This window comes from Rhineura floridana, chromosome 11 (genome assembly GCF_030035675.1).
Source record: "Rhineura floridana isolate rRhiFlo1 chromosome 11, rRhiFlo1.hap2, whole genome shotgun sequence".
NCBI classification, from domain to species: domain Eukaryota; kingdom Metazoa; phylum Chordata; class Lepidosauria; order Squamata; family Rhineuridae; genus Rhineura; species Rhineura floridana.
Window position 1 is genome coordinate 4,603,853 of NC_084490.1, and position 27,521 is coordinate 4,631,373.

General features: G+C 44.2%; 1 protein-coding gene across 1 annotated transcript in view; it reads left to right on the forward strand.

Annotated features, from left to right (window-relative positions):
- Positions 1-4,834: 4,834 nt before the first annotated feature.
- LOC133366813 (uncharacterized) overlaps positions 4,835-27,521 on the forward strand; it is a 35,087-nt gene continuing 12,400 nt past the window's right edge. Inside the window, exons 1-9 of the mRNA XM_061590319.1 lie at positions 4,835-4,955; positions 5,362-5,523; positions 6,275-6,592; positions 9,677-9,973; positions 14,772-15,062; positions 20,250-20,585; positions 20,722-20,823; positions 25,097-25,192; positions 26,951-26,972. Of these exons, the coding sequence (XP_061446303.1) occupies positions 4,835-4,955; positions 5,362-5,523; positions 6,275-6,592; positions 9,677-9,973; positions 14,772-15,062; positions 20,250-20,585; positions 20,722-20,823; positions 25,097-25,192; positions 26,951-26,972 (1,745 nt within the window). The remainder of the gene's footprint in view (positions 4,956-5,361; positions 5,524-6,274; positions 6,593-9,676; positions 9,974-14,771; positions 15,063-20,249; positions 20,586-20,721; positions 20,824-25,096; positions 25,193-26,950; positions 26,973-27,521) is intronic.

Genomic DNA, 27,521 nt, shown 5'->3' on the forward strand with positions numbered 1-27,521 from the left:
TTTCTTCTTAATTTCTCATTTCCTGCACAAACTATTTTGTAGTTGCCTGATTGAAACTGACCCATTCCCGTCCATTTTAATTCACTCACCCCAAGTGAATACAATACTGCCAAGTATTGTAATGTTGATGCATTCCATTTCTTGCTTGACAATTTCTAACTTTCCCTGGTTCATGCTTCTCACATTCCACGTTCCTATTGTGTACATCGTACAACTCTGGACTCTCCTTCCACATCTGTGCACATCATCCTCTGGGCTTCCATTAGGCTTTGACTGAGTGGCATCATTAGTCACAGTGCTACTTGTACTTGTCCGTTGTTCTTCCCCAGTAGCTTGTTGAGTGCCATCTGACCTGGGGGTCTCATCTTCCAGCACTATCTTGTGTTGCATTTTGGATACTCTGTTCAATGGGTTTTCAGGTTAAGAGGTATTCAAAGGAGGTTTACCATTGCCATCCTCTGAGTCTGGATGCATCTTAGTCTGGTGTCTCAGCTTTGACCCTTCTGCCTTGGGTGACCCTGCTAGGAATCTAGCCTTTTGGTCTAGACTCCTGATAGCATTGCTGTCAGCTTCTTCGACACTCTCAAACCCCTCACCACGTTAAGGTGTGCATCCTAGAGGAGGTGATTAGAATCATAGAGTTAGAAGGGGCCTATAAGGCCATCAAGTCCAACCCCCTGCTCACTGCAGGAATCCAAATTAAAGCATCCCCAACTGGTCCTGTCCAGCTACCTCTTGAATGCCTCCAGTGTTGGAGAGCCCACCACCTCCCTAGGTCATTGGTTCCATTGTCATACGCTCTAAACGTTAGGACGTTTTTCCTGATATTCAGTCTGGCTTCCTGCAACTTGAGCCTATTATTCTGTGTCCTGCACTCTGGGACGATCGAGAAGAGATCCTGGCCCTCCCCTGTGTGGCAACCTTTCAAGGACTTGAAGAGGCCTATCCTATCTCCCCTCAGTCTTCTCTTCTCAAGGCTAAGCATGCCCAGTTCTTTCAGTCTCTCCTCATAGGGGTTTGTTCCCTTGATCATCCTTGCAAAGCTTGCAATTCCAGCTTGCAATGCTGGAAGGTGCTTGAGATCTGAAGGAGTCAATCTTCTCTTTTTCATTCTTGGGGATGGAGGTAGGAGGTCACCTGCAATGTGGGAAGAGGGAAAACAGAGCAAAGAAACCTCTTCTCCTGTCCCCCATTACATTCCAGATATACCTCTTCAAGATCTTTCTAATAGTAAGCAGTCTATAAATAAATAAATAAAGGGGAAGTTATGCCTTTAGCTCTGGAGAAATAATGACCTGAAACAACTGTTGGGCTGTGACCCATAGGCATTACTGTTTCTAGTAGTTTTCCATAAAGCCTGCAAGTTTGGAGAAGTAACACTGTTATGTCTTTGCTGGCTTGAGAGCAAACACTCCAAGGCCAGCCGTTGTCATGGTAACGTGAGATAGCAACTGGGAAAGTTCTCACAGAGTCTGTAAGTTGTGTCCTTCTGTATCATGCCTCTGAACTGAGACGTTGTGTTCTATGTTTACCTTTGGAGAGAGATGGACCAGAAGGGGGGGGGGTGAATGAAGAAACTCTACATGTATTTACTCTTAAGCCTGTTGGCCTTAATGTCTTTGAATAAAGACTCTTAACCTGATCTAATGCATCTGATAAGTTTCTTGAGCAACTTAACTCCAATGTAACGTATGCTGTTTCACGCAAGAACCGCCACCGTCAACAACAACTTGTGGCTTTCCCTGTGAGTCTGAGGCTTTCATATTCAGCTTGTCACACCCTTTCCTTCACTCTCTTCTTTTTTCTTCACTTTCCTCATCAAGCAGCATTTCCCTCCCTGTGTTTTGTTCGCTTGTCATTCATTCTCAAAAATCTTTCCTTTTCATACCCTTCTCTTCCTTCTTACCCTCCTCATGTCCCAATCTAAATGATCCATTCAGTCACTGAGGCTGCACTCTGGAGCCCCAATTATCTGGGAGTAAGCCCCATTGTATTCAGTAGGATTTACTTCTGAGTAGACTTGGTTAGGATTGTGCTGATAGTTCCTTCCTTCAGAAATTTAACAGCCCAGATTAAGAAACTTGAAACATCCCAAGACAATTTTGCATAATTCAAAGGTTTATATTTTTCTCCTGTTCTCTCTCTTTCAGCGATATTCTTGGTTCTTTCCTGGATGGTGCCCCGTGCAGGTAATCAAGATCATTAATACAACCCCAAGTACACTGAGTAGGGAAACACTGTCCATGTTCACATATGTCCTCACTCTATGTAAGAAATGGAAGTAAAGTATAGATTATGATAGTATGGTTGTGCATCACCCCAGTCTTCGAGCAGTGGGAGAGTTCCAGGGGTTCCAGGGCTTACCCCGGGTTTGGTTTCCTTGGAAAGAAGGTCAGCGGAGACTGTGATGTCTTCATGAGATATGGTTTATTTACACATATGCACAACCTGAGCTTAAGATGGAAGGGTTGCCAGCATTAGCCGTCCATCAGATCTTGCTCCCCGTTGCCCATAGCTTTGGGGCTCCTTCAGACACAGACAGCAAGCAAGCCTCTGCCTCTTTTTAGCTCCCAGCCTTACCTCAGACTAACTCTCACACAGACACACAAACCACTTCCTTGTTGCACAGAGCCCTCTCTCCTAAAAAGAGTTCCAATAGCAACATGATCTCTCTGTGCTATTCTCTTACATAGCCTAATAGCAGCTACTTGGCAAACCCATTCGCTCACAGGCTAGCTTAACAAAGGAAACTATTCTGACCAATGGAACAGTTTTCTTGTTTGCATATCCCAACTTCCAGGTACAAGTTCACAGGCTTGAAGGGGACCCAAATAAATCATCTATCTCAACCCCCAAACCCATAACAATATGTGAGTGGGTGGATGGATGGATGGATGGATGGATGGATGGATGGATGGATGGATGGATGGATGGATGGATGGATGGATGGATGGATGGATGGATGGATGGATGGATGGATGGATGGATGGATGGATGGACGGATGCACAGATGGATGGATGGATGGATCTGTCCCTGATTCTGAAGTCTCAGAGTTTGAAGGGCATGGTGAAAGGGCATGAGGGGGGGAAAGGCTGTGACATGGCAATGGTATGGGGAAAATGTTGTGGAAATATATATACGCAGAGATACCCAGCGGTCTGAGCTGCATGTGTGTCAGTATGTGTATTTACCTAAGTAGCAGGCTTTGACCCTGCATTTAGATCACTGAGACTTAAGACTTAGTAAAATAAGAAAAGCTACTTTATTTATAGAAATACATAGTAGACAGAAAGGCACACCTAGTTCTAACTAAGTTGGAGGTGCAATGCCCAGACTTGGGGATTGCCATGACTCAGGAGAGAGAGCAAAGACAAAGAGGTCTCCTCTTTCCTCGGACAGTCGGAGAAGACAACAAAGGAAGGAGAGACAGGTCAGCTTCCCTGAGTATATCAGTTTGCAACAGAAGGAAGTTAGGTAGAGAATGTTGGAAGTGGGGCAAGAGCAACTCCTGTTTTGTTCTTTTGTTTAAGCTCCAGAGGGAAGATAGGGCTAGGGTCCTCCAGATGGATACGCTTTGTTTACCTTTTACCTATGATGCTCTGACCGACTTCCTTCTGTCGCTAGACTGTGACACCTTTAGGGAAGCTTACCTGCCCCTCCTCCTTCTGCCCTTTCCATTCCTTTGTCCTCCAGCTGTCCAGGAGAGAGGAGACACCCTTTGTCTCTCTCTCTCCCCGAGCGTGGGGCTGACTCCTACACCTGGGCGTTACACCTCCAACTTAGCTAGTTAGTTAGAACTAGGTATGCCTTTTCTATCTACTATGTATTTCTATAAATACAGTAGCTTTTCTTATTTTACTAAGTCTCCAGTCTCAGTGATGCTGATGCAGGGTAAAAGCCTGCTTTCTTAGGCAAATGCACGCACACGCTGGCACACTCACATTTCAACATCTGCTGTTACTCTCTGCTGCTGTGGTGCTGCTTTTAAATGAAATTAAGCAACACAACTACACACAGCGCAACAGAGAACAGCACAGGTAAAGGTAGGCAAGCCTAGCCAGCTGGAGGACCCAACTCTATCTTTCTTCTGGAATACAAACAAAAGAACCCAAACAGGAGTTGCTCTTGCCCCACTTCCAACAGAAAAGGAGGGGGGTCAACACTGAACATTCCGGAAGTTCCGGAACCAAAGGGATGTGTGAAGAGAAAAGAAACATTTTTAAAAACTGAATGATGGGCCTGAGAAAAGAATTTGTATATCGCTAAATCATAAAAACCCTCTAAGTGGCTTACATAAAATATGAAATCTACATTGCAATTATTGATAAAAGTCAGACGTTAAAAACCAGTTGACCTAAAAAATTACAAAATAGAAACAGAATCAACAGTTAAAAATATACATCACAAAGTGAAATTACATAAGAAGCCAGGGATGATACTGGCAAAGAGAGAAAATGCTGTAAGAGGATAGAGGAGGATGGGAGGAGGTGGGATCCACTTTGCACATCCATCCAACATTTTTACTCGAGGAGAGCTGGCTTCGTTGATATGCTCCCTCCCAGAAGGTCAGAGGGCAGTGGCGTTCTTTTTCTTTGAGAAGGCGGCAGATGGTGAATGGACCCTCTATGCACGACAGGCAGAAAATACCTTGGAGGTCTCCACAGTACTCCTTGAAACAAACAAAATATTTGCCTGTTCTTACCTTTGGAATAACAGAGCAGGAGTCTCTTTCCTGTCTTCACTGAGTAACGAGGTTGTGTTGTGCATTGCTGGTGAGGAACCTTCTGTTCGTGAATGAAATACACACATAAGGGCTAAACCAGCTTGGGGATTATGGCTGCTGCCCAAGCAGTTCTGGTTTTGATCGTGCACGAGGTCAAAGGAACTCCGGTCAAGGTCTCTCAACCTAGTCGCAAGACTACCATCGTCATAGTTCCTTGGGGAAAGCGCCTGAGTACAACTATGGTTGATTTAAGTTTGTAGTGTACATAAGCCTCTAGTGTGGTACAGCAAAGAGTCAGGGTTATTACGAGCAGTGTTCGTTGACCTCTGGGCCCCAAATGTTGATGGACTACAGCTCTCATGATCCCCAGCTAGCTTGCTGGAAGTAGTAGTCTAAGAACCCCTGGCGATCCAAGGCTCAAGAACACTGGTTAAGAGAAGCTTTTCTCAAGAAAATGGGGGAGGGGGGAGGTTGACAAGGAATCAAATGCTTTTGCCAAAAAGTCATTGGAAATCTCACTGGGGTAGAAAATATACCCCCAAAACAATTAGTATGATTTTTTCCCCTTGTCATTGGATGAAGGTTTAAGGAAGTGACTGAATGGCATTTTTTCCTTACACTTCCTTCTCTTTCTCAGATCCTCAGATGATTTCATCAGTTCCACCTCCACCACCTCCCGAGCTGTCCATCTCCCCTTCAAGAGTGTACTTTGCCAGAGGAGAGTGGGTCCAGTTGATATGCTCCCTCCCAGAAGGGCAGAGGGCAGTGGCGTTCTTTTTCTTTGAGAAGCCGGCAGATGGTGAATGGACCCTCTATGCACGACAGGCAGAAAATACCTTGGAGGTCTCCACAGTACTCCTTGAAACAAACAAAATATTTGCCTGTTCTTACCTTTGGAATAACAGAGCAGGAGTCTCTTTCCTGTCTTCACTGAGTAACGAGGTTGTGTTGTGCATTGCTGGTGAGGAACCTTCTGTTTGTGAATGAAATACACACATAAGGGCTAAACCAGCTTGGGGATTATGGCTTCTGCCCAAGCAGTTCTGGTTTTGATTGTGCACGAGGTCAAAGGAACTCTGGTCAAGGTCTCTCAACCTAGTCGCAAGACTACCATCGTCATAGTTCCTTGTGGAAAACGCCTGAGTACAACTATGGTTGATTTAAGTTTGTAGTGTACATAAGCCTCTAGTGTGGTACAGCAAAGAGTCAGGGTTATTACGAGCAGTGTCCGTTGACCTCTGGGCCCCAAATGTTGATGGACTACAGCTCACATGATCCCCAGCTAGCTTGCTGGAAGTAGTAGTCTAAGAACCCCTGGCGATCCAAGGCTCAAGAACACTGGTTGAGAGAAGCTTTTCTCAAGAAAATGGGGGAGGGGGGAGGTTGACAAGGAATCAAATGCTTTTGCCGAAAAGTCATTGGAAATCTCACTGGGGTAGAAAATATACCCCCAAAACAATTAGTATGATTTTTTCCCCTTGTCATTGGATGAAGATTTAAGGAAGTGACTAAATGGCATATTTTTTCTTACACTTCCTTCTCTTTCTCAGATCCTCAGATGATTTCATCAGTTCCACCTCCACCACCTCCCGAGCTGTCCATCTCCCCTTCAAGAGTTTATTTTGCCAGAGGAGAGTGGGTCCAGTTGAAATGCTCCCTCCCAGAAGGGCAGAGAGCAGGGCAGTTCTTCTTTTATGAGAAGAAAGCAGATGGTAATTGGACCCAGCCTCGGTCACAGAAAAATAATACCTTAAAACTCTTGATTGAATATCTGGGGGGAAAGAAAACATTTACCTGCTCCTACCTGGAAGAAAACTGCTCAGGACAACAGTCTGCACAGAGTAACCATGTTGAATTTTCCATCACTGGTAAGGAAAGTTCATCAGGCAAATTAATGACAGACACAAAAGGCTGCCCTCCTCTTAGTAGTCATGAACCAGAAATTCTAGGGTATTAGCCTTTTTTTCCCCCTCAGAAAAATTTAAAGGCCACTTAATCAAAAAGTTCTCCAGGCAGTTTACATAATAAAGTTATCAGTAAATCACAGATAATATAAAATTATCAGTAAAACACAGATAAAAACCATTTTTATCTTAGTGGAGAAAAAAGGCAATGGGTAGTCTGGGTTCAGCTCTCTTCCTATTGTGGTATGTTCCTGTCACTTTTTCAAAGTAAATTTTACTGTAATTCAAATTTCAAACAGATTTCAGATCTGCTTTAAATAACAGAGGACATAATAATACGTAAGAAGTACTTGATGCAGTTATGATTAACCTAGACAATTTAATTAACACATAAGTTCAAGGTGCTGGTTTTGGTATACAGCTATACAGCTTGGAACCAGAATACCTGAAAGCAGAGCTTGGAAAAGTTACTTTTTTGAACTACAACTCCCATCAGCCCAGTCCAGTGGCCATGCTGGCTGGGGCTGATGGGAGTTGTAGTTCAAAAAAGTAACTTTTCCAAGCTCTGCCTGAAAGATTGTCTTACCCCTTATATACCCAGTCGTTCTCCGCACTCTGCAGTTGAGGGCCTCCTGCAGATACTATCTTATCAGGAGGTCTGTTCTGCACAATATAGGAAGTACACCTTGTGTGGTGGCACCTACCCTTTGGAATTCCCCTTAAATAGAACATAGATGCTGTTTCTATTGTATTTTAGTGCCTGCTGAAGACCTTCCCTATTCAGCAAGCCTTTTAAGTAGAGACCTTATCCAGTCTGCATCTGTGTTGGTGTTGGTGTTTTTTAAAAAAACTAAAAAATGTTTTTAAGATGTTTTGTTTTTTAAAGCTTTTTTTAGATGTTTAGTTTTTAAAAGATGTTTTATGGATGTTTTTAGTCTTTGTCATCTGTTTGCTGCCCTGAGCTCCTGCTAGTTTCTTAGTAGGAGTTATGCTAACTAAACATTTTTTTTATAAATCACTTCAACTTAGTTTCCAGATACTGTTAAGGAGCATCTCTAAAGAAAATGTTTTTGCTCAGATTCATCCACTGCTTCTCTCCATTCACAAAAGTTCTTTTAGAATTCATATCTATTAAAGAGATGTTTAATCATGGAAGATTGGAAGATACTACTTATCTAGACCCATTCTATCTGGGTTCAGGTCCAGCTTTGGGACAGAATTGGCCTTGGTTGCCCTGATCTTTATTGAGGAAGGGGCAAGGGTGTGCCCTGTTCCTCAGTCTCTCAGCAGATTTTGATACCATGGTAACCTGGACCAGCTGCATAAGATGGGAGCTGGGTGCACCATATTGTGATGACTCTGCTCCTACTACAGGGGGAAATGTATTAAAGTTATATTAGACAACAATGTACTTCTACTAGAAAATGATGATTAAATAGAATCTTCGCTAGTGATTTAAACTGTGATTTAAATCATTAAAATTGAGTCCTTCAGAGAAGCGATTTAAATCATTATTTAAATAATGATTTAAATCAATTTGATTTAAATCAAATCAACCCTGCTGAAGACATATCTCTTTACCCAACCTTTCCCTGACCTTAATATGATTCATACCAGCCATTGTGATGGTTTCTTGGCAGTAAGAAAAGCAAGCCTTTGATTGTGTAGATCATGAAAAACTATGGAATGCTTTAAAAGAAATGGGGTTGCCACAGCATCTGATTGTCCTGATGCGCAACCTATACTCTGGACAAGAGGCTACTGTAAGGACAGAATATGGAGAAACCGATTGGTTCCCCATCAGAAAGGGTGTGAGACAGGGGTGTCTTTTATCACCCTATTTGTTTAATCTAATCGCAGAAAATATACGGAAAGCGGGATTGGACCAAGATGAAGGAGGTGTGAAAATTGGAGGGAGAAACATCAATAATTTAAGATATGCAGATGATACCATACTCTTAGCAGAAACCAGTAATGATTTGAAACGAATGCTGATGAAAGATAAAGAGGAAAGCACAAAAGCAGGACAACAGCTGAATGTCAAGAAGACTAAAGTAATGACAACAGAAGAGTTATGTAACTTTAAAGCTGACAACGAGGACATTGAACTTATCAAGGATTATCAATACCTTGGCACGGTCATTAACCAAAATGGACACAATAGTCAAGAAATCAGAAGAAGGCTAGCACTGGGGAGGGCAGCTGTGAGAAAACGAGAAAAGGTCCTCAAATGCAAAGATGTATCCCTGAACACTAAAGTCAGGATCATTCAGACCATGGTATTCCTGATCTCTATGTATGGATGTGAAAGTTGGACAGTGAAAAAAGTGGATAAGAGAAAAATAAACTCATTTGAAATGTGGTGCTGGAGAAGAGCTTTGCGCATACCATGGACTGTGAAAAAGACAAATAATTGCGAGTTAGAACAAATCAAACCAGAACTGTCCCTAGAAGCTGAAATGATGAAAGTGAGGTTATCATACTTTGGACACATCATGAGAAGACCTGATTCACTAGAAAAGACAATAATGCTGGGAAAAACAGAAGGGAGTAGAAAAAGAGGAAGGCCAAACAAGATATTGATTCCATAAAGGAAGCCACAGACCTGAACTTACAAAATCCAGAGTGGTTCACGACAGATGCTATTGGAGGCCCCTGATTGATAGGATCGCCATAAGTCGTAGTCAACTTGAAGGCACATAACAACAACAATTTTTCTTGGATTTGTTACATTTTATTACTGTGTGAACTGATTTGGTATTTCTTTCTGCAAATGAAAAGTAGTATAGAAATCTTTCAATTAAATACATAACCTTCCATAGGAAACATTATGTGTCAGTTTCAGAAAATAAATTCTGGGGAGAGAAAAAAACTTCCCCTTTTCATTTTAATGGTTCCCCCCCCCCAAACTATTCAGGATGACACCATTACTTTATGTATAAAAAACCTATCTTGTTTGTCACATTGTATGTCCTGCTTTCAGAACAGTTTGTTCATAAGATTGTTCCCTAAATGTTTCGATTCTTCCTCTCTCCCTGTGGAACCCAGGGTCCCTGCCACCTGCCAGTCTTTCCCGGGAACCACAGCAACCTGTTTACACCCCAGGAGAAAAGGTTACCCTGATCTGTTCTGCTCCTGAAGAAAGGGACGTGGCAGGATACAGATTCTACAAGGAACAAAATAGTCAGAGCCTCAAGAACTTGCCAAATCAAAGGCAGGGCCGCTATCACGTATTGCCTGTGAACAACGAGACTGCTGGGGAGTACAGGTGTGAATACTTGATGCAGGAGTCAAGACAGGAGTTGCAATCCCCGCTGAGCAGTCCTGTGTCTCTGTCAATTACAGGTGAGAGAGGTCCCTGCGTGCTGCTGGAGGAGATCCAAATGGTCTCAATGCTTGGTGGGGGCGGCGGGGAGAGGATGGGAGATGACAGACTGATTATCGTACAAGGGGGGAAAGAAAGTGTTTCTGGCTTAAAATAAGATGCCTGCAAGTCACACTCTCTTCAGTTTGGGCCCATTCTCTTGTAAATGGGGAAGAGGAGGAGAAAGATTTTCTCTAAACATCCTGACGCATAAATGCCGCCTGGACTCCTGCTTGGAGGAGGGGCGGGATATAAATCAAATAATAAATAAATAAACAGATTATCTTGTCCCATTGCAATCTGGGTTCAGGCCTGGTTATGGGACTGAATCAGATTTGGCTGCCCTGATGGATGACCTTTATTAGGAGAAGGGGGTGTGTGACCCCGTTATTCTTCCTTAATATTCTCAGTGGCTTTTGATACTATTGGCCATGGTATCCTTCTGAGCTGACTTAGTGAGATGGGTATGGGAGCTACTGTTTTACGGTGGTTCCAGTCCTACCTCCAGGGTCGTCTTCAGAGAATAGCATTGGGTGATTGTCTTTCGGCCCCCTAGCGGATGTGCTGTGGGGTGCCGCAGGGTACCATCTTGTCCCCCATGCTGTTTAATGTCTATATGAAGCCCTTGGGAGTGGTCATAAGGAAATTTGGGGTGAGGTGTCAGCAGTACGCTGATGATACCCAGCTCTATTTCTGTGTAACATCTGAATCGGGAGAGGCCGTGCAAGCCCTGGACCACTGCCTGGACTCGGTGGTGGGCTGGATGAGGGCCAATAAACTGAGTCTGAATTCTACCAAGACGAAGACACTGTGGGTTGATGGTTCCCGAGTTCGGATAATTGGTCAGTTGCCTGCTTTGGATGGGGTTGTACTCCCTCTGAAAGAGCAGGTTTGTAGTCTGGGGGTGCTCCTGGATCCATCTTTGTCGCTAGAGGCCCAGGTGACCTCAGTGGCTAGGAGTGCCTTTTATCAGCTTTGGCTGGTAAGACAGCTGTGGCCATTTCTGGACCAGGATAGCCTGACCACTGTTGTCCATGCACTAATATTAGGGTTGCCATATTCCAGTTCCACAAATCCGGGCAGGTTAATTTGCATATTATGCAAATATTTGCATATTATTTGCATATTATGCAAATATTTGCATATTAATATTTGGATTGTCCAGTTGTTTTTTGTGCCTAGGAATTACCAACAAAAACTGGGGAAAGATGTGAGAAATCTTTTTTTTTAAAAGCAACATTTTCAGCCCTAAATGCCTAGACTTGGAGTATTTATTGATTGATTAAGAAAATTTATGTCCTGCCCTTTTGTTGTTAAAAACAGAGCTCAGCACAGCTTACAAATATAATAAAAACAATAAAAATACACAATCAGTATAAAAACATAATAAAAACACAAAATAGCAACAAACATAAAGTAAGTCAGGGCAGCAGTATGGTTACCTCTGCTGGTCATTGACCGAAATAAACTTATTTACATTTTTTAGTATGGTTAACCATTACAGATACGATATATTTCAGAGATGTGGTGACTGTTAGGAAAAGGAGTCTTTCACACCACATGCTCCGTTCTAAATACTGTTGCAGCAAGTTTTACAAGTTCCTCCAGTATTCCACTGGTGCAGGCACTCAGACATTCAAAGTATCTGTATGTTTCTTAGGTTTTATAAAAGCAGAGCTTTGCTTAACTCAAAATTTCTCAACCACATCTACACAGGTTCCACCTCCATACTCAAAATGAAACTGGGCCTGGAAGTGTGCAACAACCCCACACATATCTTGCTAATTAGATTACCAATGCCAGGATGTCTGTCTTATCGACTACTCTCCTATTCTCTCCCCCCCCCCACCAGGCATCATGAAAGACCCAGTCCTGGGCTCAGAAAGAAAATAAATATCTGGTCCTCTTCAAAGTATTGATAAGCCTCTTGTTTTAATTGAAATAATAATTATAAATTCTTGTTCTTATCACTAATGGGAGTTAATTATCTTGCATATGCTGCTGTTGCTTCTATGACTGTAACGGAGTGAGGTTAAAGATAAGTGAAATGCAAATAGGAAAAAAACAACACAAAAGGCAGTAACACTTTCCTAAATGTAATACCATACCAACCACAACAAGATTCCTATGAGTAAGGCAAAAAACTAAGCATCTCACAACCAGTCAGGATTCCTAACCAAAAACCAAAAATATGATAAATGAAGAAATATGTATATAAGCATGACTATCAAATATATTTATTATTTACACAAACTGTAAAGATATTTATAGTGCAATCCTAAGTTTATTTATTCAGAAGCAAGTCCCAGCGTATTCAGTGGGGCTTACTCAAACAGGGACACCTCAAGTGATAAGCAACTTCATTCACACAACCCAAAATTCCGAATCATTCCACTTTACGCTGTTTTGCAACTGTTTATACTTGTTTTATGGTTATTGGATTTTAAATGGCTTTATTTCTTGTTGTGAGCTGCCTTGGTTTCCAACCCTACCTCATAGGGGTGTTGGAAAGACTCCAGACACGCACACACACACACACTGCAGATGTATAAATACATACAGCCCATATAATAGTTTATTGTCAAGCCAGCTGGTCATTGCAGAAAAATCTGTATTAGTTTTTTAAAAAGCAGTATTACTTTCCTACAGAATAAAAACTGTAATACCTAAGTAAGCCCTGCCTACTTGCTTTAAAATAGGACTGGAGACAGAAAGAGTTAGAACATAAACATAATTTTTTTTACATTCACTCCAAAGACCCATTGATTTTCAGCACATTCATAACCATGTCTACTCAAAGTAAATCCTATTGAATTAAATGGGATTTACTTTGGGCATATGGGATTGGCATTGCTTTTACAAAAAGCAAGTATTGGGAAGGTTTTCAAAACAGTGCCCAAGCTCTGACTCCTGCACACAAGAGGAAAAAAAACTGAAATGTATATACTTACCCAATTTATGAGATTTTCAGATAAACTGGGGGGGTGGGGGGGGTGAAACCACCATTTTGTTTTCTAGACACTGCCTCAGGTCAATGAAACTGAAACACAATCCCTGATTGGCTGCAATGCTGAACGGGCGGGGTTAAAGCTACAAAGTGCTATAGTACTGTTTAAAGAAAGGCTTAACAGTCGAGGGGGGCGGCTGACGTTTTTATGTATATCTCGAGAACCGGACCACCTAGAAACTTAATCTTTTTTTTAAATTAAAGCTGGGAATCCGGGCCACGTAAGGGACTAGCCGGGCAGCGGGTGGCATGCATAGAATCCGGGTAAAACCCAGCTATCCGGGCAATATGGCAACCCTAACTAACATGGAATAAAAAATTGTAGGCCCCAACTTTGGTAAAGACTTTGCCAGTACGAAAGGGTTGATGGGGAGAGTGACATTGAAATATGCTGACATGATGTTACAAGGAAATGCCACAGAACGTTCCCATGGAACTGCTTGACCTAAACAGATAAATATATGTGCGTGACCCTGATGCTCTACACTATTAGCTTGAAATGTTTGTTATGATTAGAATGCTTCTGAAAGAAAACTATAAGGATGTGCTGGAAAGTGATAGAGCCGGAGAACCTTTGGGGGAGCTTACATCTGCCTGAATTTCTCTCCAGCTGGCCGTAAAAGATCATCTTATCCCTTATAGACCCGGTTGATCTCTGTGTTCTGCAGGTGAGGGCCTCCTGCAGATACCATCTTATCAGGAGGTCCGTTCCACACAATATAGAAAGTGGACCTTTAGTGCTGTGACATCAACCCTTTGGAATTCCCTCCCCTTAAATATTAGACAGGACCATCTGTGTTACTGTGGAACAGGTTCAGAGGAGGGCAACAAGGATGATCAGGGGACTGGAAACAAAGCCCTATGAGGAGAGACTGAAAGAACTGGGCATGTTTAGCCTGGAGAAGACTGAGGGGAGATAGACAGTCTAGCAGAATATAGCAAGCAACTCTTCTTTAGCATATATAGTAGTATATTAGTACAGTAGGGCCCTGCTTTTCGGCACCCCACTTTTTGGCGTTCTGCTAATACGGCACCAGTGGGGAGATCAGCTGTAGCGTGGGGAGCTCCATGGGCTGTAGCGGTGGCTGGAGCTCCCCCTCCTCCAACTGATGGCGCGCTACAGCTGATCAGCTGGAGCATGCGATCAGCTGTAGAACCAGGAGCTTCAGGGGCCAATGTCCCCCTTTCCGTGGGTTTCACTTTTTGGCAGGGGCCTGGAACGTAACCTGCTGTATGAGTGGGGCCCTACTGTATATAAATTTTACTCATGACCTTTCTTTTGTGCAATGATACAGGCTTAGCCTAGGAGGTTGGAAAGAAGAAATGAGGTTACTTTCAGCCCATAGTTTTCAGCTCTTGGCAAAGAGCCGTCTTGCCTGCTTCCTCTATGTTTTAATTTTAGAATTCTAAAGAGGAGCATTGAAGGAGGAGGAGGAAGGGGAGGGCAAAACAACAAGCAAACAAACAAACAGGAAACTACATCACAGCAAACTATCGAGCTTCCCTGAGTCTGGCTACAGACAGCACTTCTAATTTACTATACCAAAGTGTGTACTCCCTGCCCCCTTGTGGTAGCCTGGAAGATTGCCTATTTACAATGTGGCTTCCTTCAAGAAATTGGGAACTGTGGCTTGGCGAGAAATTGAGGCTATTGTTAATACAATTTCAGTCTGTAACATAGGTATTCTCCAAATTCCTAGGAGATGGGAGTGATTAACAGGTTTGTCCATGAAGATTTATTTTCCTTTCTCTCTGCTCAACTTCCTGCTCAGACCACCCTCGACCTCCAGTCTTCTCTGTTGGCCCAAAAAAAGATGTCTACAGAACAGAGGAATCCATAAAACTCAGGTGCTCGATTTCTGAAAGACGTCATATATCAAAGGTCCAGTTTTTCAAGGATGGGGGACAGCTCATTGAGGCCCATTCCTCTCTGAACACCTCTACATACCCCCTGTCCCTGCTTCCTCAACATGGTGGAAATTATTCCTGCACGTACCACATTATGGAATCCGGACGAGAGATCCCATCCGGAGAGAGCAACTTCATCTGGATTTCAGTGTTGGGTAAGTCCTTTCTTTGCAATATGGGTCTGTTGAAAGGACAAGTGGGAAGTTGGACTGAATTGGGGCAATTTAACCACAATGGAACAAAGGAACACAAGCAAAAATTATGCTGAAGAATTTGAATATCATCAATAATTTCATAGTCCTTCCAAATCCCTGCTTTCTATTATTTATCTGTTTGTTAATTCTATTGTGCCATCAAAATACATGGCCTCTTCCAGAACAACACATGGAAATAAAGACAGGGTGTCTGCCCCAAAATGGAAATGGACTGCCTTCAAGTTGATCCCAACTTATGGCGACCCTATGAATAGGCTTTTCATGGTAAGCGGTATTCAGAGCAGGTTTACCATTGCCTTCCACTGAGGCTGAGAGGCAGTGACTGGCCTAAGGTCACCCAGTGAGCTTCACGGCTGTGTGGGGATTCGAACCCTGGTCTCCAGGTCGTAGTGCAACACCATAGACCCCAAGGACCATACAGTGCAAATTATAACTATATTTAAGACAACATGAGCAGAGAGCGGAGTAAGGACAGCACAAGGGAGAACAGGAGTTACTGCTTTTACCCAGCAGCCCATTGTTGGAAGTGGAATTTGTAGATGAAATGGGGTAGGTGGGGACAATGATGCCTGGGCCTCCAAACTAGAGCATGGTAGCCACAACTCAGAAATGACAATGTGTCCTGGCAGCTGGACAGGCACCTGTCGGGTATGCTTTAATTTGGATTCCTGCATTGAACTCGGAGGCCTTACAGGCCCCTTCCATCTCTACAATTCTATGATTCTTTGAGGGCATGGAAGAGACAGAACAGTAGCAGAACTGATCATCTTTCCCTCAAAACAGAGGTATTTCTTTATTACTACTCTGACTTGAGTTACATAAAGCTGGAAGAAAATTTAGCAAAGCACAAAGGGTAGAAGAATCAAGAGGAGCAAAACGTGTACATCATAAAGATATGGCTGAAGAAACTAACCGCTTGGGGGGCATTGTTTTGGGAGAAATTTACTCTAAAGTGCTGGAGAATTTTCGGCTTCCGGGAAGGGTGACTTAGCCTGTGCCTGCTTTTGAGACGGGCTCCTGCCTCAAAAGAAGCTTATTCAGATATATCAGTCAGTTTTTTCTTCTTTTTTGACTGATTAAACTTCTCCCGGGTAGGGAGAAACGAAGAGATTAACCTCAAAGCCTATTTTTGTTGGGACGACCAGATCTCATTAATTTATGGGACGAGGTCCAGCCGACGAAGGTGGGACGGATTTTCAACAGCAAGCTCTATCTGATAAAGCGAACGTACATCTTATCTTCTAAGAGAGAACGCACTAACAGGCAAGCACCCTTCTTTCTATATTTTTCTTTTACTTGACTTAAATTGTTGCTGTTTAAAAGAGATTTGCCAGATTGATCGGTTTTTGACATCTCACTGGGGAGCCATAACTTCTCTCTGCTACGCACTAATTAATAGCTTATCTCTGTTTTTGTTGCAAAAAGTTGTCCTGGATTTGCATTCTAAAGATATACACAGAAGAGGGATTTCTATTCCAGATTTTTATTTTGAAGAATATTATATTGTCTGAGACTACTCTCTTTTTGGTCTATTTTATTTTGACGAATCTGTTTCTTGACGACTGCCATTAATTGTTTCGATCCTGGGAACTGCATTTTGTTTACTTAACTATGGAGAGATAAGGCTGTCTGCTCTGTTTATACTGTGATGTCACCAAGTTTGGAGTATTAACCCAATTGTTGCTGAAATAAGAAGTGGTTTTCCTATATTTTTCTTTTAAAATGGCAATTAAGAAAGTGGCTGAGAATCTGGAAATAACTATGTTTCAGAAAATAATGGATGAGATTGAGATAACGAAACAAAACCTGCGACAGGGTTGTAAGGAGCTGAAAATTGAATTGAGTAAAATGACGCAGGAGATTAAAGATATAGGGGTCCCTGTGAGAGAGGTGACCCTGGAAGGGGTCCCTGTGAGAGAGGAGACCCCGGAGATTGGAACAAACGTGGAACAGGAAAAAGATTTGGAGTCTATGGACTTTAGAAATAAAATCTATTGTTTGGAAACACAGGAGATTAAAGATATAGGGGTCCTTGTGAGAGAGGAGACCCTGGAGACTGGAACAGGGGTCCCTGTGAGAGAGGAGACCCTGGAGACTGGAACAGGGGTCCCTGTGAGAGAGGAGACCCCGGAGATTGGAACAAACGTGGAACAGGAAAAAGATTTGGAGCCTATGGACTTTAGAAATAAAATCTATTGTTTGGAACTCAATGTTATCTCTGAAGAAATTAATGAAGATTCTAGAGATAAAGTTATCAATGGCATGGATAATCTTCTGGACTGGAATGATGTGATGGAGCCCAATATAGAGAAAATCTATGGAATTAACTGCAGCCATGTGACAATGGAAAAACTTTCAAGAGATGACCCAGTGTATTTTGAAAAAAAGAACAGAGATATGATTTTACAGCAGTATTTCAGCAACCTATTCAGAATGGATGGCAAGAAAATATTTGGGATAGAGGTAATTCCCATCAGACTCTTACTATATGACTATGGCTTTGACAGCAAGATTATTATGGAATACTGATAATGGAAGATTGGATACTGAAATTACTGGACTTAACAAGACTACTGAAGATGGAAGATGGAAAATGGAACTAATAGGGATAATAGAACAATGGCTACTGAAATTACTGAACCTAACAGATTCTGATGTGATGGATTAATTGAAATGTTTATTTTGACTATGGTTATGACAATAAGATTATCATAATTAGTAATGAGATGGATTAATCGATATGCTTATCTGGAAAAAAAAAATTGATAGATATATTTCTTAAAGAATTGAAACCTCTCTTTGACTTTTTGTGGAAAGAATAAAGTAATGTTTATGAGATTTGATGATTAAGTAAGATAACTATTGGAGGAAAGTGATTTTATAATATGACTTAAGAGACAGGATTGTTATATATTATAGACTTATAACTGATCTGATCTTTGACAAATGGGAAGTCAATATTTTACTCTTTATTTTTTATTTTTATTTTTATTTTTATTTTTTATTTTTGTTTAACTATTTTTGATTTTGTTTTTTGTCTTTGAATGTTTTATGATTTCGTCTTGTATGTTTTATGAAAATTTGAATAAAAATTATTGAAAAAAAAAAATAAAGTGCTGGAGAATTTTCATGAGGATTTTTTTTTAAAAAAAATGCAAATTGCTGCAGAAATGTGGAGAGCTGAATTTCAGATTGGAAGAATGAGAAATTGAAAGAACCAAAACTGGCAGATCTTTCCATCCCCAATTGGGAGTAGAATTAGTCCAATATCATTAAAATAAAAATATGACGTATAGCCAACAAAACTAGTATAAAAGCTTTTAAAAACAAATAAAGAGGAATTCAACATATTAACCACAGTCCGATCTTATGGATGAGAGACAGCCTGGGCAAACAGGCAAGTCCTTGTAAGACATCTGAAGCAACAAATGGCTGCTGCTTCACTTCTGGCAGAGGGAAGGACATTCCATAGTACAGGCAATAGCATGTGCAACTCTGCTCAGGTAAGGACTTCACCTTCAGACTCCTGCAGCTCCTCCCAAGGAGTCACAGCAGGATAGTGTGCCACTGGTCCCATTTCCGTTGGGCTAGAGGGCCAGAAGGTTCAAAGCTGGGATGGGGAACATCTGTGGCCCTCCAGATATTGTTGGACTCCAGCTCCCCTGGCCAGATGGTCAAAGAACATCTGGAGGGCCATAGTTTCCCTGTTTCTTGCTATGCATATGCAGAGTAACTCAGCGGTCTGAAATGCGTGTGTGCCAGTGTGTGTGCATTTACCTAAGAAGCAGGCTTTTACCCTGCATTTAGATCACTGAGACTTAAGACTTAGTAAAAGAAGAAAAAGCTACTTTATTTATAGAAATACATAGTAGATAAAAAAGGCATACCTAGTTCTAACCAACTAACTAAGTTGGACAATGCCCAGACTTGAGTATTGCCCTCATGGCTCAGGAGAGAGAGCAAAAGACAGAGATGTCTCCTCTCTCCTCGGACAGTTAAAGAAGAAGACGAAGGAGAGGCAGGTCAGCTTCCCTTAAGCATATCAGTTTACAACGGAAGGAAGGTAGGTAGAGAAGAGCACCGGTAAAGGTAGGCCAGTCTAGCCAGCTGGAGGATCCTAACTCTATCTTCCTTCTGGAATACAAACACAAGAACCCAAACAGGAGTTGCTCTTGCCCCACTTCCAACATTTCTGGCTTAGGGGCAAGAGGTCCTTTGGGGAAGAGGTCCTTTTAGGGAAAGTACAAAGGAAATGTAGCTTGGAGTAGTCCGAGGCCCAAGAACTAAGAACAGCTTTCTCATCAGCAAAAGGGTGGTTTTATTAAATAGGATAGGATGAACCGCAGTTAGTCAGAATGCTGCAGCACATTTGCTGGCGGGAGTGAGAGCCTGTCAGCATATTACACCTCAGCTCAAAGATCTGCACTGGCTGCCAACTTGTTCCCAGGCTAAAATCAAGGTGTTAGTATATAAAGCCCTCAACAAATGTTCACCACTTTACCCCATATGTGGTCACTCGGCCACTTTGGTCTGTGGAACTGGGACTTTTACAAGTGCCACCACATAATATTCCGCACTTCCAGGAAATCAGTCTTTAAGTATAGCACCTTCAACACTCTAGAACTCCATGCCTGTAAATATTAGGCAGGCCCCTTCATTGTACTGTTTTTGACATCTGCTAAAAACATTATTGTTTAGGCAAGCCTACCTAGGCATGTAATGTTGTTGTGTACCGTTGTTTTTTAAAACTGTTGGTTTTGTCTGTATTTTGATACTTGTATTGTTGTGTCTACTGTTTTTAAAGTCTGTTTTTATTGCTATTTTTAAAGGAATATTTTATACCATTTTATGTAAACTGCATAGAGATACAGTATGTTTTTGATACGAGTTTTGCTGAATAAGTATAAAACTGTTCTCCATCATCACTAAGGGCAAACCAATGAAGCCCTTCTTTTAAAAGAGAAGAACAAACATGGGTTGAGGGTGGAGCTGAGCAGTTTCTGAAAATACAGGCTGGAGACATTTCTGCACAGGATTCTTTTTGGCAGAATCTGTTCTGCTCATGAAGTCATGGGCGAGGGATGTCCAAACATGGGATCCCTTATAGCCTTGGAATTCTCTCTGCAGCTCTCCCACCACCCATGATGCCAAAGTCCTCCACTCCTGCCTGGGCTCTTCCGGGTGCTACCACCACAACCAGTCCTCCGAGAATGTCAACACCGGTAGCTTTGCCACCAGCCTCTTCTCAGCCTGCTGCCAGCCACACCGTCAGAATGCACTCAGAACACACGGAACCTCTTGCGTCAAGTACCTTCCAGTCCAGCTTTTCCCAGACCAATTTGCATCGTCGCGCCTCGGCCAGCCCCAGTCCCCAGGATAGCACAAAATCACCCACCTGCTGTGACATCACAGACAACAGTGATCCCAGATCAACCAGAGAGACAAAAGATGGCAATGAAAAAGGTACCTCCCCCTCTCATCACTTGTTTTGTTGTTATTTTTTTTAAAGAGAGGGACCTTGACTTTTTTCCTCCCTTCATTTTTTTTGGTCATTGTTTTCAGTTGTTTGTATAAAATGGTAATTGTTTATGTCATACAGGCTCTTCTCAACCTGCTCCCAGCCACACCATCAGAATGCACTCAGAACACACGGAACCTCTTGAGTCAAGTACCCCCCAGACCAACTCTTCCGGAACTGCAGGTGGGCATCTGGAATAGCTGGTGTAGTTTCCAAGTGGGGAAAAAATGTGACATAAGATCCTGGACAGGACAGGAGTGGCTTTGCGCTGTTTATTTATTTTATTTATTTAATTTCATTTATAAACCGCCCATAGCCAATGGCTCCCTGGGCGGTGTACAACATACAATAATACAATAAATGAACAAAATCACAGATAAAAATACAAATTCATAATAACACTAAAACATTAAAAAAACATTAAAACAGTAAAATACATAGAAATATATTAAAATGCCTGGGAGAATAGGAAGGTTTTAGCCTGGCGCTGAAAGGATAGCAGCGTAGGCGCCAGGCGTACCTCCTCGGGGAGACTGTTCCACAATTCGGAGGCCACCACCAAAAAGGCCCTAGATCTTGTCATTACCCTCCGAGCCTCTCGGTGAGACGGTACTCAGAAGAGGGCCTTAGATGTCGAACGAAGTGTATGGGTAGGTTCATAGCAGGAGAGGCGTTCCATCAGATATTGCAGGCCCACACCGTGTAAGGCTTTATAGGTCAATACCAGCACCTTGAATCTGGCCCGGAAACAAATCGGCAACCAGTGCAAACGGGCCAGAACAGGTGTAATATGTGAGGACCACTTGGTCCTCGTCAGTAGTCTGGCTGCTGCGTTTTGCACTAGCTGCAGCTTCCGAACCGTCTTCAAGGGCAGCCCCACGTAGAGTGCATTACAGTAATCCAATCTAGAGGTCACTAGAGCATGAACAACTGAGGCGAGGTCATCACCGCCAAGATAGGGGCGTAGTTGGGCTACCAAACGAAGCTGGTAAAACGCATTCCGAGCCACCTAGGCTACCTGAGCCTCGAGTGACGAGGAAGGGTCGAAAAGAACCCCCAAACTACGAACCTGTTCTTTCAGGGGGAGTGTAACCCCATCCAGAACAGGATGAACATCCTCCATCTGAGCGGAAAAGGCACTCACCAACAGCGTCTCAGTCTTGTCTGGATTGAGTTTCAGTTTATTAGCTCCCATCCAGTCCATTATCGCGGCCAGGCAACGGTTCAGCACATCAACAGCCTCACCTGAAGCAGATGAAAAGGAGTAATAGAGTTGCGTATCATCAGCATACTGATGGCAACGCACTCCAAAACTCCGGATGACCGCACCCAGAGGATTCATGTAGATGTTGGATAGCATGGGGGACAGAACCGATCCCTGAGGAACTCCACAATGGAGAGTCCAGGGTATCGAGCAATGTTCCCCAAGCACTACCTTCTGGAGACGATCCGCCAAGTAGGAACGGAGCCACTGCCAAGCAGTGCCCCCAACTCCCAACTCCGCGAGTCTCTCCAGAAGGATACTATGGTCGATGGTATCAAAAGCAGCTGAGAGATCAAGGAGAATCAACAGAGTTACACTCCCCCTGTCCCTCTCCCGACAAAGGTTATCGTACAGGGCGACCAAGGCTGTTTCTGTGCGAAAACCGGGCCTAAAACCGGATTGAAACGGATCTAGATAATCGGTTTCATCCAAGAGCGCCTGGAGCTGGCTGGCAACCACCCGTTCCAAGACCTTGCCCAGAAATGGAACATTCGCTACCGGTCGATAGTTGTTCAAATTATCTGGGTCCAAGGACGACCTCTTCAAGAGAGGTCTCACTACAGCCTCCTTGAGACAACGAGGGACAACTCCTTCACTCAAGGAGGCATTGATCACTTCCTTGGCCCAGCCGGCAGTTCCAGCCCGGCTAGCTTTAACTAGCCAAGAAGGGCAAGGGTCGAGTACCGACGTGGTTGCACGCACCAGTCCAAGCATCTTGTCAACTTCCTCAAGCTGCACCGACTGAAACTCATCCAACAACTGAGGACAAGACCGTGATCTGGGTACCTCAGTGGATTCAACTGTCCTAACATTAGAGTTGAGGTCCCTACAGATGCATGCGATTTTATTTTGGAAGTGCCCCGCAAACTCATTGCAGCGGGCTTCAGATGACTCTGTAGTATCCTGAGGGCCAGAGTGTAAAAGCCCACGTACTACCTTAAAAAGCTCCGCTGGGCGGCATAAAGATGATCTAATAGTGGCAGCAAAATAACACTTTTTTGCTGCCCTTACCGCTTCTATGTACACCTTAGTGGAGGCACTTACCAAAGCATAATTGCATCCGTCAGGAGTTCGCCTCCACCTACACTCAAGCCTCCTCCTCTCTTGTTTCATCACTCTCAGCTCCGGGGTATACCACGGAGCTGTATGAGCTCTACATCGAAGGGGGCGTGCAGGAGCGATCGTGTCAACAGCCCGGGTCATTTCTGTATTCCACAGTTCGACCAGGGCCTCGACAGGAGCACTAGTCTTATCAGCTGGAAAATCTCCCAGAGCCTTCTGAAAACCCAAAGGATCCATTAGTCCCCGGGAGCGGACCAACTTAATAGGTCCCCCACCTTTGCAGAGGGAAAGGGACGCCGTAAGCCTAAATCTCAGCAGGCGGTGATCTGTCCATGACAATGGGGTAGATGAAAAACACCCCACCTGCAGGTCACCATCTCCATGTCCAGTGGCGAAGATCAAATCAAGAGTATGTCCCGACACATGCGTTGGTCCAGTAGAAAATTGAGACAGCCCCATTGTTGTCATGGCGGCAATGAAGTCCTGAGCTGCCCCTGATAAGACAGCCTCGGCGTGGATATTGAAATCCCCCAGTACCAAAAGTCTAGGGGATCCCAACAACACCTCCGAGACTATCTCGGTCAGCTCAGCTAGGGAAGCTGTTGGGCAGCAAGGTGGGTGGTACACCAACAGAATTCCCAATCTGTCTCGCTGGCCCAACACAAGGTGGAGACACTCCAGGCCAGTCACTGCCTGGACAGGGTGCCTGGTGAGGAGAAAAGAACTCTTATAGACCACAGCGACCCCCCCATCCCCGGCCCTCGGATCTACCACAGTGCTGGACCATATACCCGGGTGGGCAAAGCTGGGAAAGGGCAACTCCTCCCTGCTCCCCCACCCAGGTCTCGGTTATGCATGCCAGGTCGGCGCCCTCCTCCACAATTACATCATGGACTAGGGAGGTTTTATTATATACCAACCTGGCATTTAAAAGCAGCAGTTGGAGATTCGAGAGCTGGCTGATAGGACAACCCGAAATCCTGTAGATATGAGGAGAACCGGAACAAGGCACAGACACAACTTGTCTGGGACGAGTTCCCCTTACCTGGCGTGTTCTCCTAATGCCATACCTCCCATTACCCGTCACTACGTTTATCGGGGGCCCCGAAAGTCCCCCCACTACACATAAAATCCTCTCTCCCAGGCACATATTAAAAACACAAGTATTTCATACACACACACACTGACATACACACAACACAGTCCTCACTCATACAACACAACAACATAAAACAACAAATAACATCCACTCATACAGACACCCACATATTATACAGACACACACACTCACACACGACTGACACAACCACACAATACAAATAATAAAAAAGAAAGCAAAAAATAAAGCAGCCGCCGCCGCCGCCGCCGCCGCCGCCGCCGCCGCCGCCGCCGCCGCCGCCGCCGCCTCTCCTTCCCTTGGGCGATGGTCTCTTCCTCCTGCAGGCACTGGGTCTCCCAGGCCACCTCAGCCAGCTGGCTTATGTATCCCTCCAAAGAGGGACAGGTGGTAACAATCAGTCCTGGCTGGCTGGGTACCTGGGGCCTGGTCCTGCCAGGCAGAAGTCCCACAGGGAAGGGTGGTGGAGGTGGTGGTCCCACAGCAGCAGCAGCCGCCGCCGCCGCCGCCGCCGCCGCCGCCGCCGCCGCCGCCGCCGCCGCCGCCGCCGCCGCCGCCGCCGCCGCCTCTCCTTCCCTTGGGCGACGGTCTCTTCCTCCTGCAGGCACTGGGTCTCCCAGGCCACCTCAGCCAGCCGGCTTATGTATCCCTCCAAAGAGGGACAGGTGGTAAGAATCAGTCCTGGCTGGCTGGGTACCTGGGGCCTGGTCCTGCCAGGCAGAAGTCCCTCAGGGAAGGGTGGTGGAGGTGGTGGTCCCGCAGCAGCAGCAGCAGCAGCCGCCGCCGCCGCCACCACCTCTCCTACCCTTGGGCGATGGTCTCTTCTTCCTGCAGGCACTGGGAGAAAGGGGCAAGGAAGGGACCTTTGGAGATCAGCAAGAAAGGGCAGAGGAAGAAGGGCCAAAGAGGGAGTGTGTGGAGCCCAGAATGTGGAATTTCACAAAAACTAGCCAAGTCTTTGGTTTATTACATTTAACCAGATCTCTGAGCACAATAGCAATTCTCTTGCACAGGTCCTTTTCTTCTCTGGCTGGCCTTTGGATGTGCCGGAGCAGGAGGCCTCATCCTATTGCTGTTTCTCCTCTGCCTTTGCAGGAGGAAGTACAAAGGTATTTAACCAGGGGGGTCGGGGGAAGCTGGATGTCGGGCGGGGTGGAGAGGGACATGCCAGGACTGCAGGTGTAGGTGGAAGTAACCCCTGGTGGAAGCATCACAGCCAGAAGCATTAGTAATCATTTGCACAAAGCATACCTTTTCCATTCTGACTTTGTCCTCATGTCTACAACAGTCTGACATTAGGGATGGGAAGTTCTGTCATTTTCGGTCCTCTCTCTCATTTTTCTCCTAATAAACACATTTCTATAGGCAGTTTTGACTAATGTACATATTTTTGCAAGCCTTTTCTTGTCATATAATGCATTTTGTATGTTATATTCACTCATATATTCATTTTTTGGCACACTTTCCCTGAACATACGCATTTTTGTAGGCATTGGCTGGCGAACTGCATTGCAAAATCTGAATAAGTGTGCATTTCAAAGGATGGTGATATTTCGGTTCTCATATTGTTTCGGAAAGTGCAAGTTTGATAAATTTGGCTTGAAATATGAACTGAATCGAATTATTCACCCATCCCTACCTGACATACAGAAACCTATATACAACCTGGAGAAGGTTTTTCCATTATTATTTTTTTAACCTCCATACCAGGAAAACCTTCATCTGTTCAACTTTTTCCAGTGTCCTTTCCTGGACGAGGCACCTCACTTTCTCCCAAATAGCTCAGAAGAGGGTTTCTCACCACATCAAACAGCAGGAAAGAAGTTTGTATGTGTCTGATGAGCATAATTGGGGGGGGAGGGGTCCTGCACATAGTGCCCCAATTTTCCTGGCAGAAACGGGGCAGAACTTTTCACCCAATTTGCCACACACTCCTACCTCCTAATATCAATTCCTTGGGCATCTCTTGTGGGCGCACCTAAGTAGTGACACAGTTGAGATCACGTCTAGTTTGACAACAGGTGAAGGCATTTAATAAACTCTGGTTTTATTAAATGTGATTAGTATGTCTGCTTTACTATCCATTGTTGTTTTTCTGCTTTAAATTGTGTTAAAACCTTTTAGGATCTTTGTGTGTTGAGACCATTTTAAAATGTTTCCAGCTGCCTCCAGAGTCCTTGACCGGGCAGTAAAACAGAAATGTTTTAATTAACCAATAAATGTGTGTCTGTAACTGCTCCACAGGCACTAATGCAGCAGGTGCAGCCTTTCTTGTCATTATATCTCCATCTCACTGCCTCCCTGTGCAGCTTCTAATGCAGGAGTGGCTAACCTGTGGGCCTTCAAATGTTGTTTGCTCCAGCCAGCACTTGGAAAAATTACTTTTTTTGAACTACAACTCCCATCAGCCCAACAGTGGCCATGCTGGCTGGGGCTGATGGGAGTTGTAGTTCAAAAAAGTAACTTTTCCAAGCTCTGGCTCCAGCCCACATTATCCCTGATCATTGGACATGGTGGCTGCGGCTGATGAGAGTCCATCTGGAGGGCCACAGGTTCTTCATCCCTGTTGAGACCGACTTGGGAGGGAAGGGCAAGAGGTAGGCACCCTCGTTAGGATGAGAGATCTCGCCGTAATTTCCCCCTAAATCAGAGGTGAAGCCAACCCTCAGCCCTCCAGGTGTTGTTTGATTCCAACTCCCATCAGTCCCAAGCAGCTTGTCCAATGGTTGTGGATGATGGGAGCTGTAGTCCAGCTGCATAAGGGGGCTGTGGCTCTACAGCCCCCCCCAATCCCCTGAAGAGGGTAATGTAAAGACAGTGAAACCAAACTCTGCATCACACACTTTCTTTTCCTCTTCTCTTCCCAGATAAGAGAGAGATCTCAGCCAGGTAAGCGAATATGAAACCATGTTGGCTGGCAATTGCCTGCTATCATTAGAAGCAGCTCCCCCTGAGCCATCAAATATTACGATGTGGTTAGTGTGGCCCAATGCAGGGCTGCTGTGCACTTAAAAGCAGAAAGGGACATCTGCACAAGCAGAACATTTTATGACATAGGAATGCAGGGATGCAGCTGCCAGAAAATCCCTCTTTATTATAAGAATATAACAAGAGCCCTGCAGAGTAATACAGAGAGGATCCATTCAGCTCAGTCTTCCGTTTTCAACTCTGGCCAGCCAGATGACTCTGGGAAGCCCACAAGCAGAGGGCAGTTTTCCTTTCTCAGGATTGCTCCTCTAGTTTTCAGAGGCATACTGCCTCCGAACCTGGAGGTTCCCTTTTGCCGTCATGATCCTTAATAGCCACTGATACACATCGCCTGTGAACTCGTCCAACCCACTTTTAAAGCCACAAGCTAGTGACACCATCACCACGTCTTGTGGCAGTGAGTCCCATGAGTCAAACAATGTGTCAGGTAGAGGAGTCATTTTTTAAGTC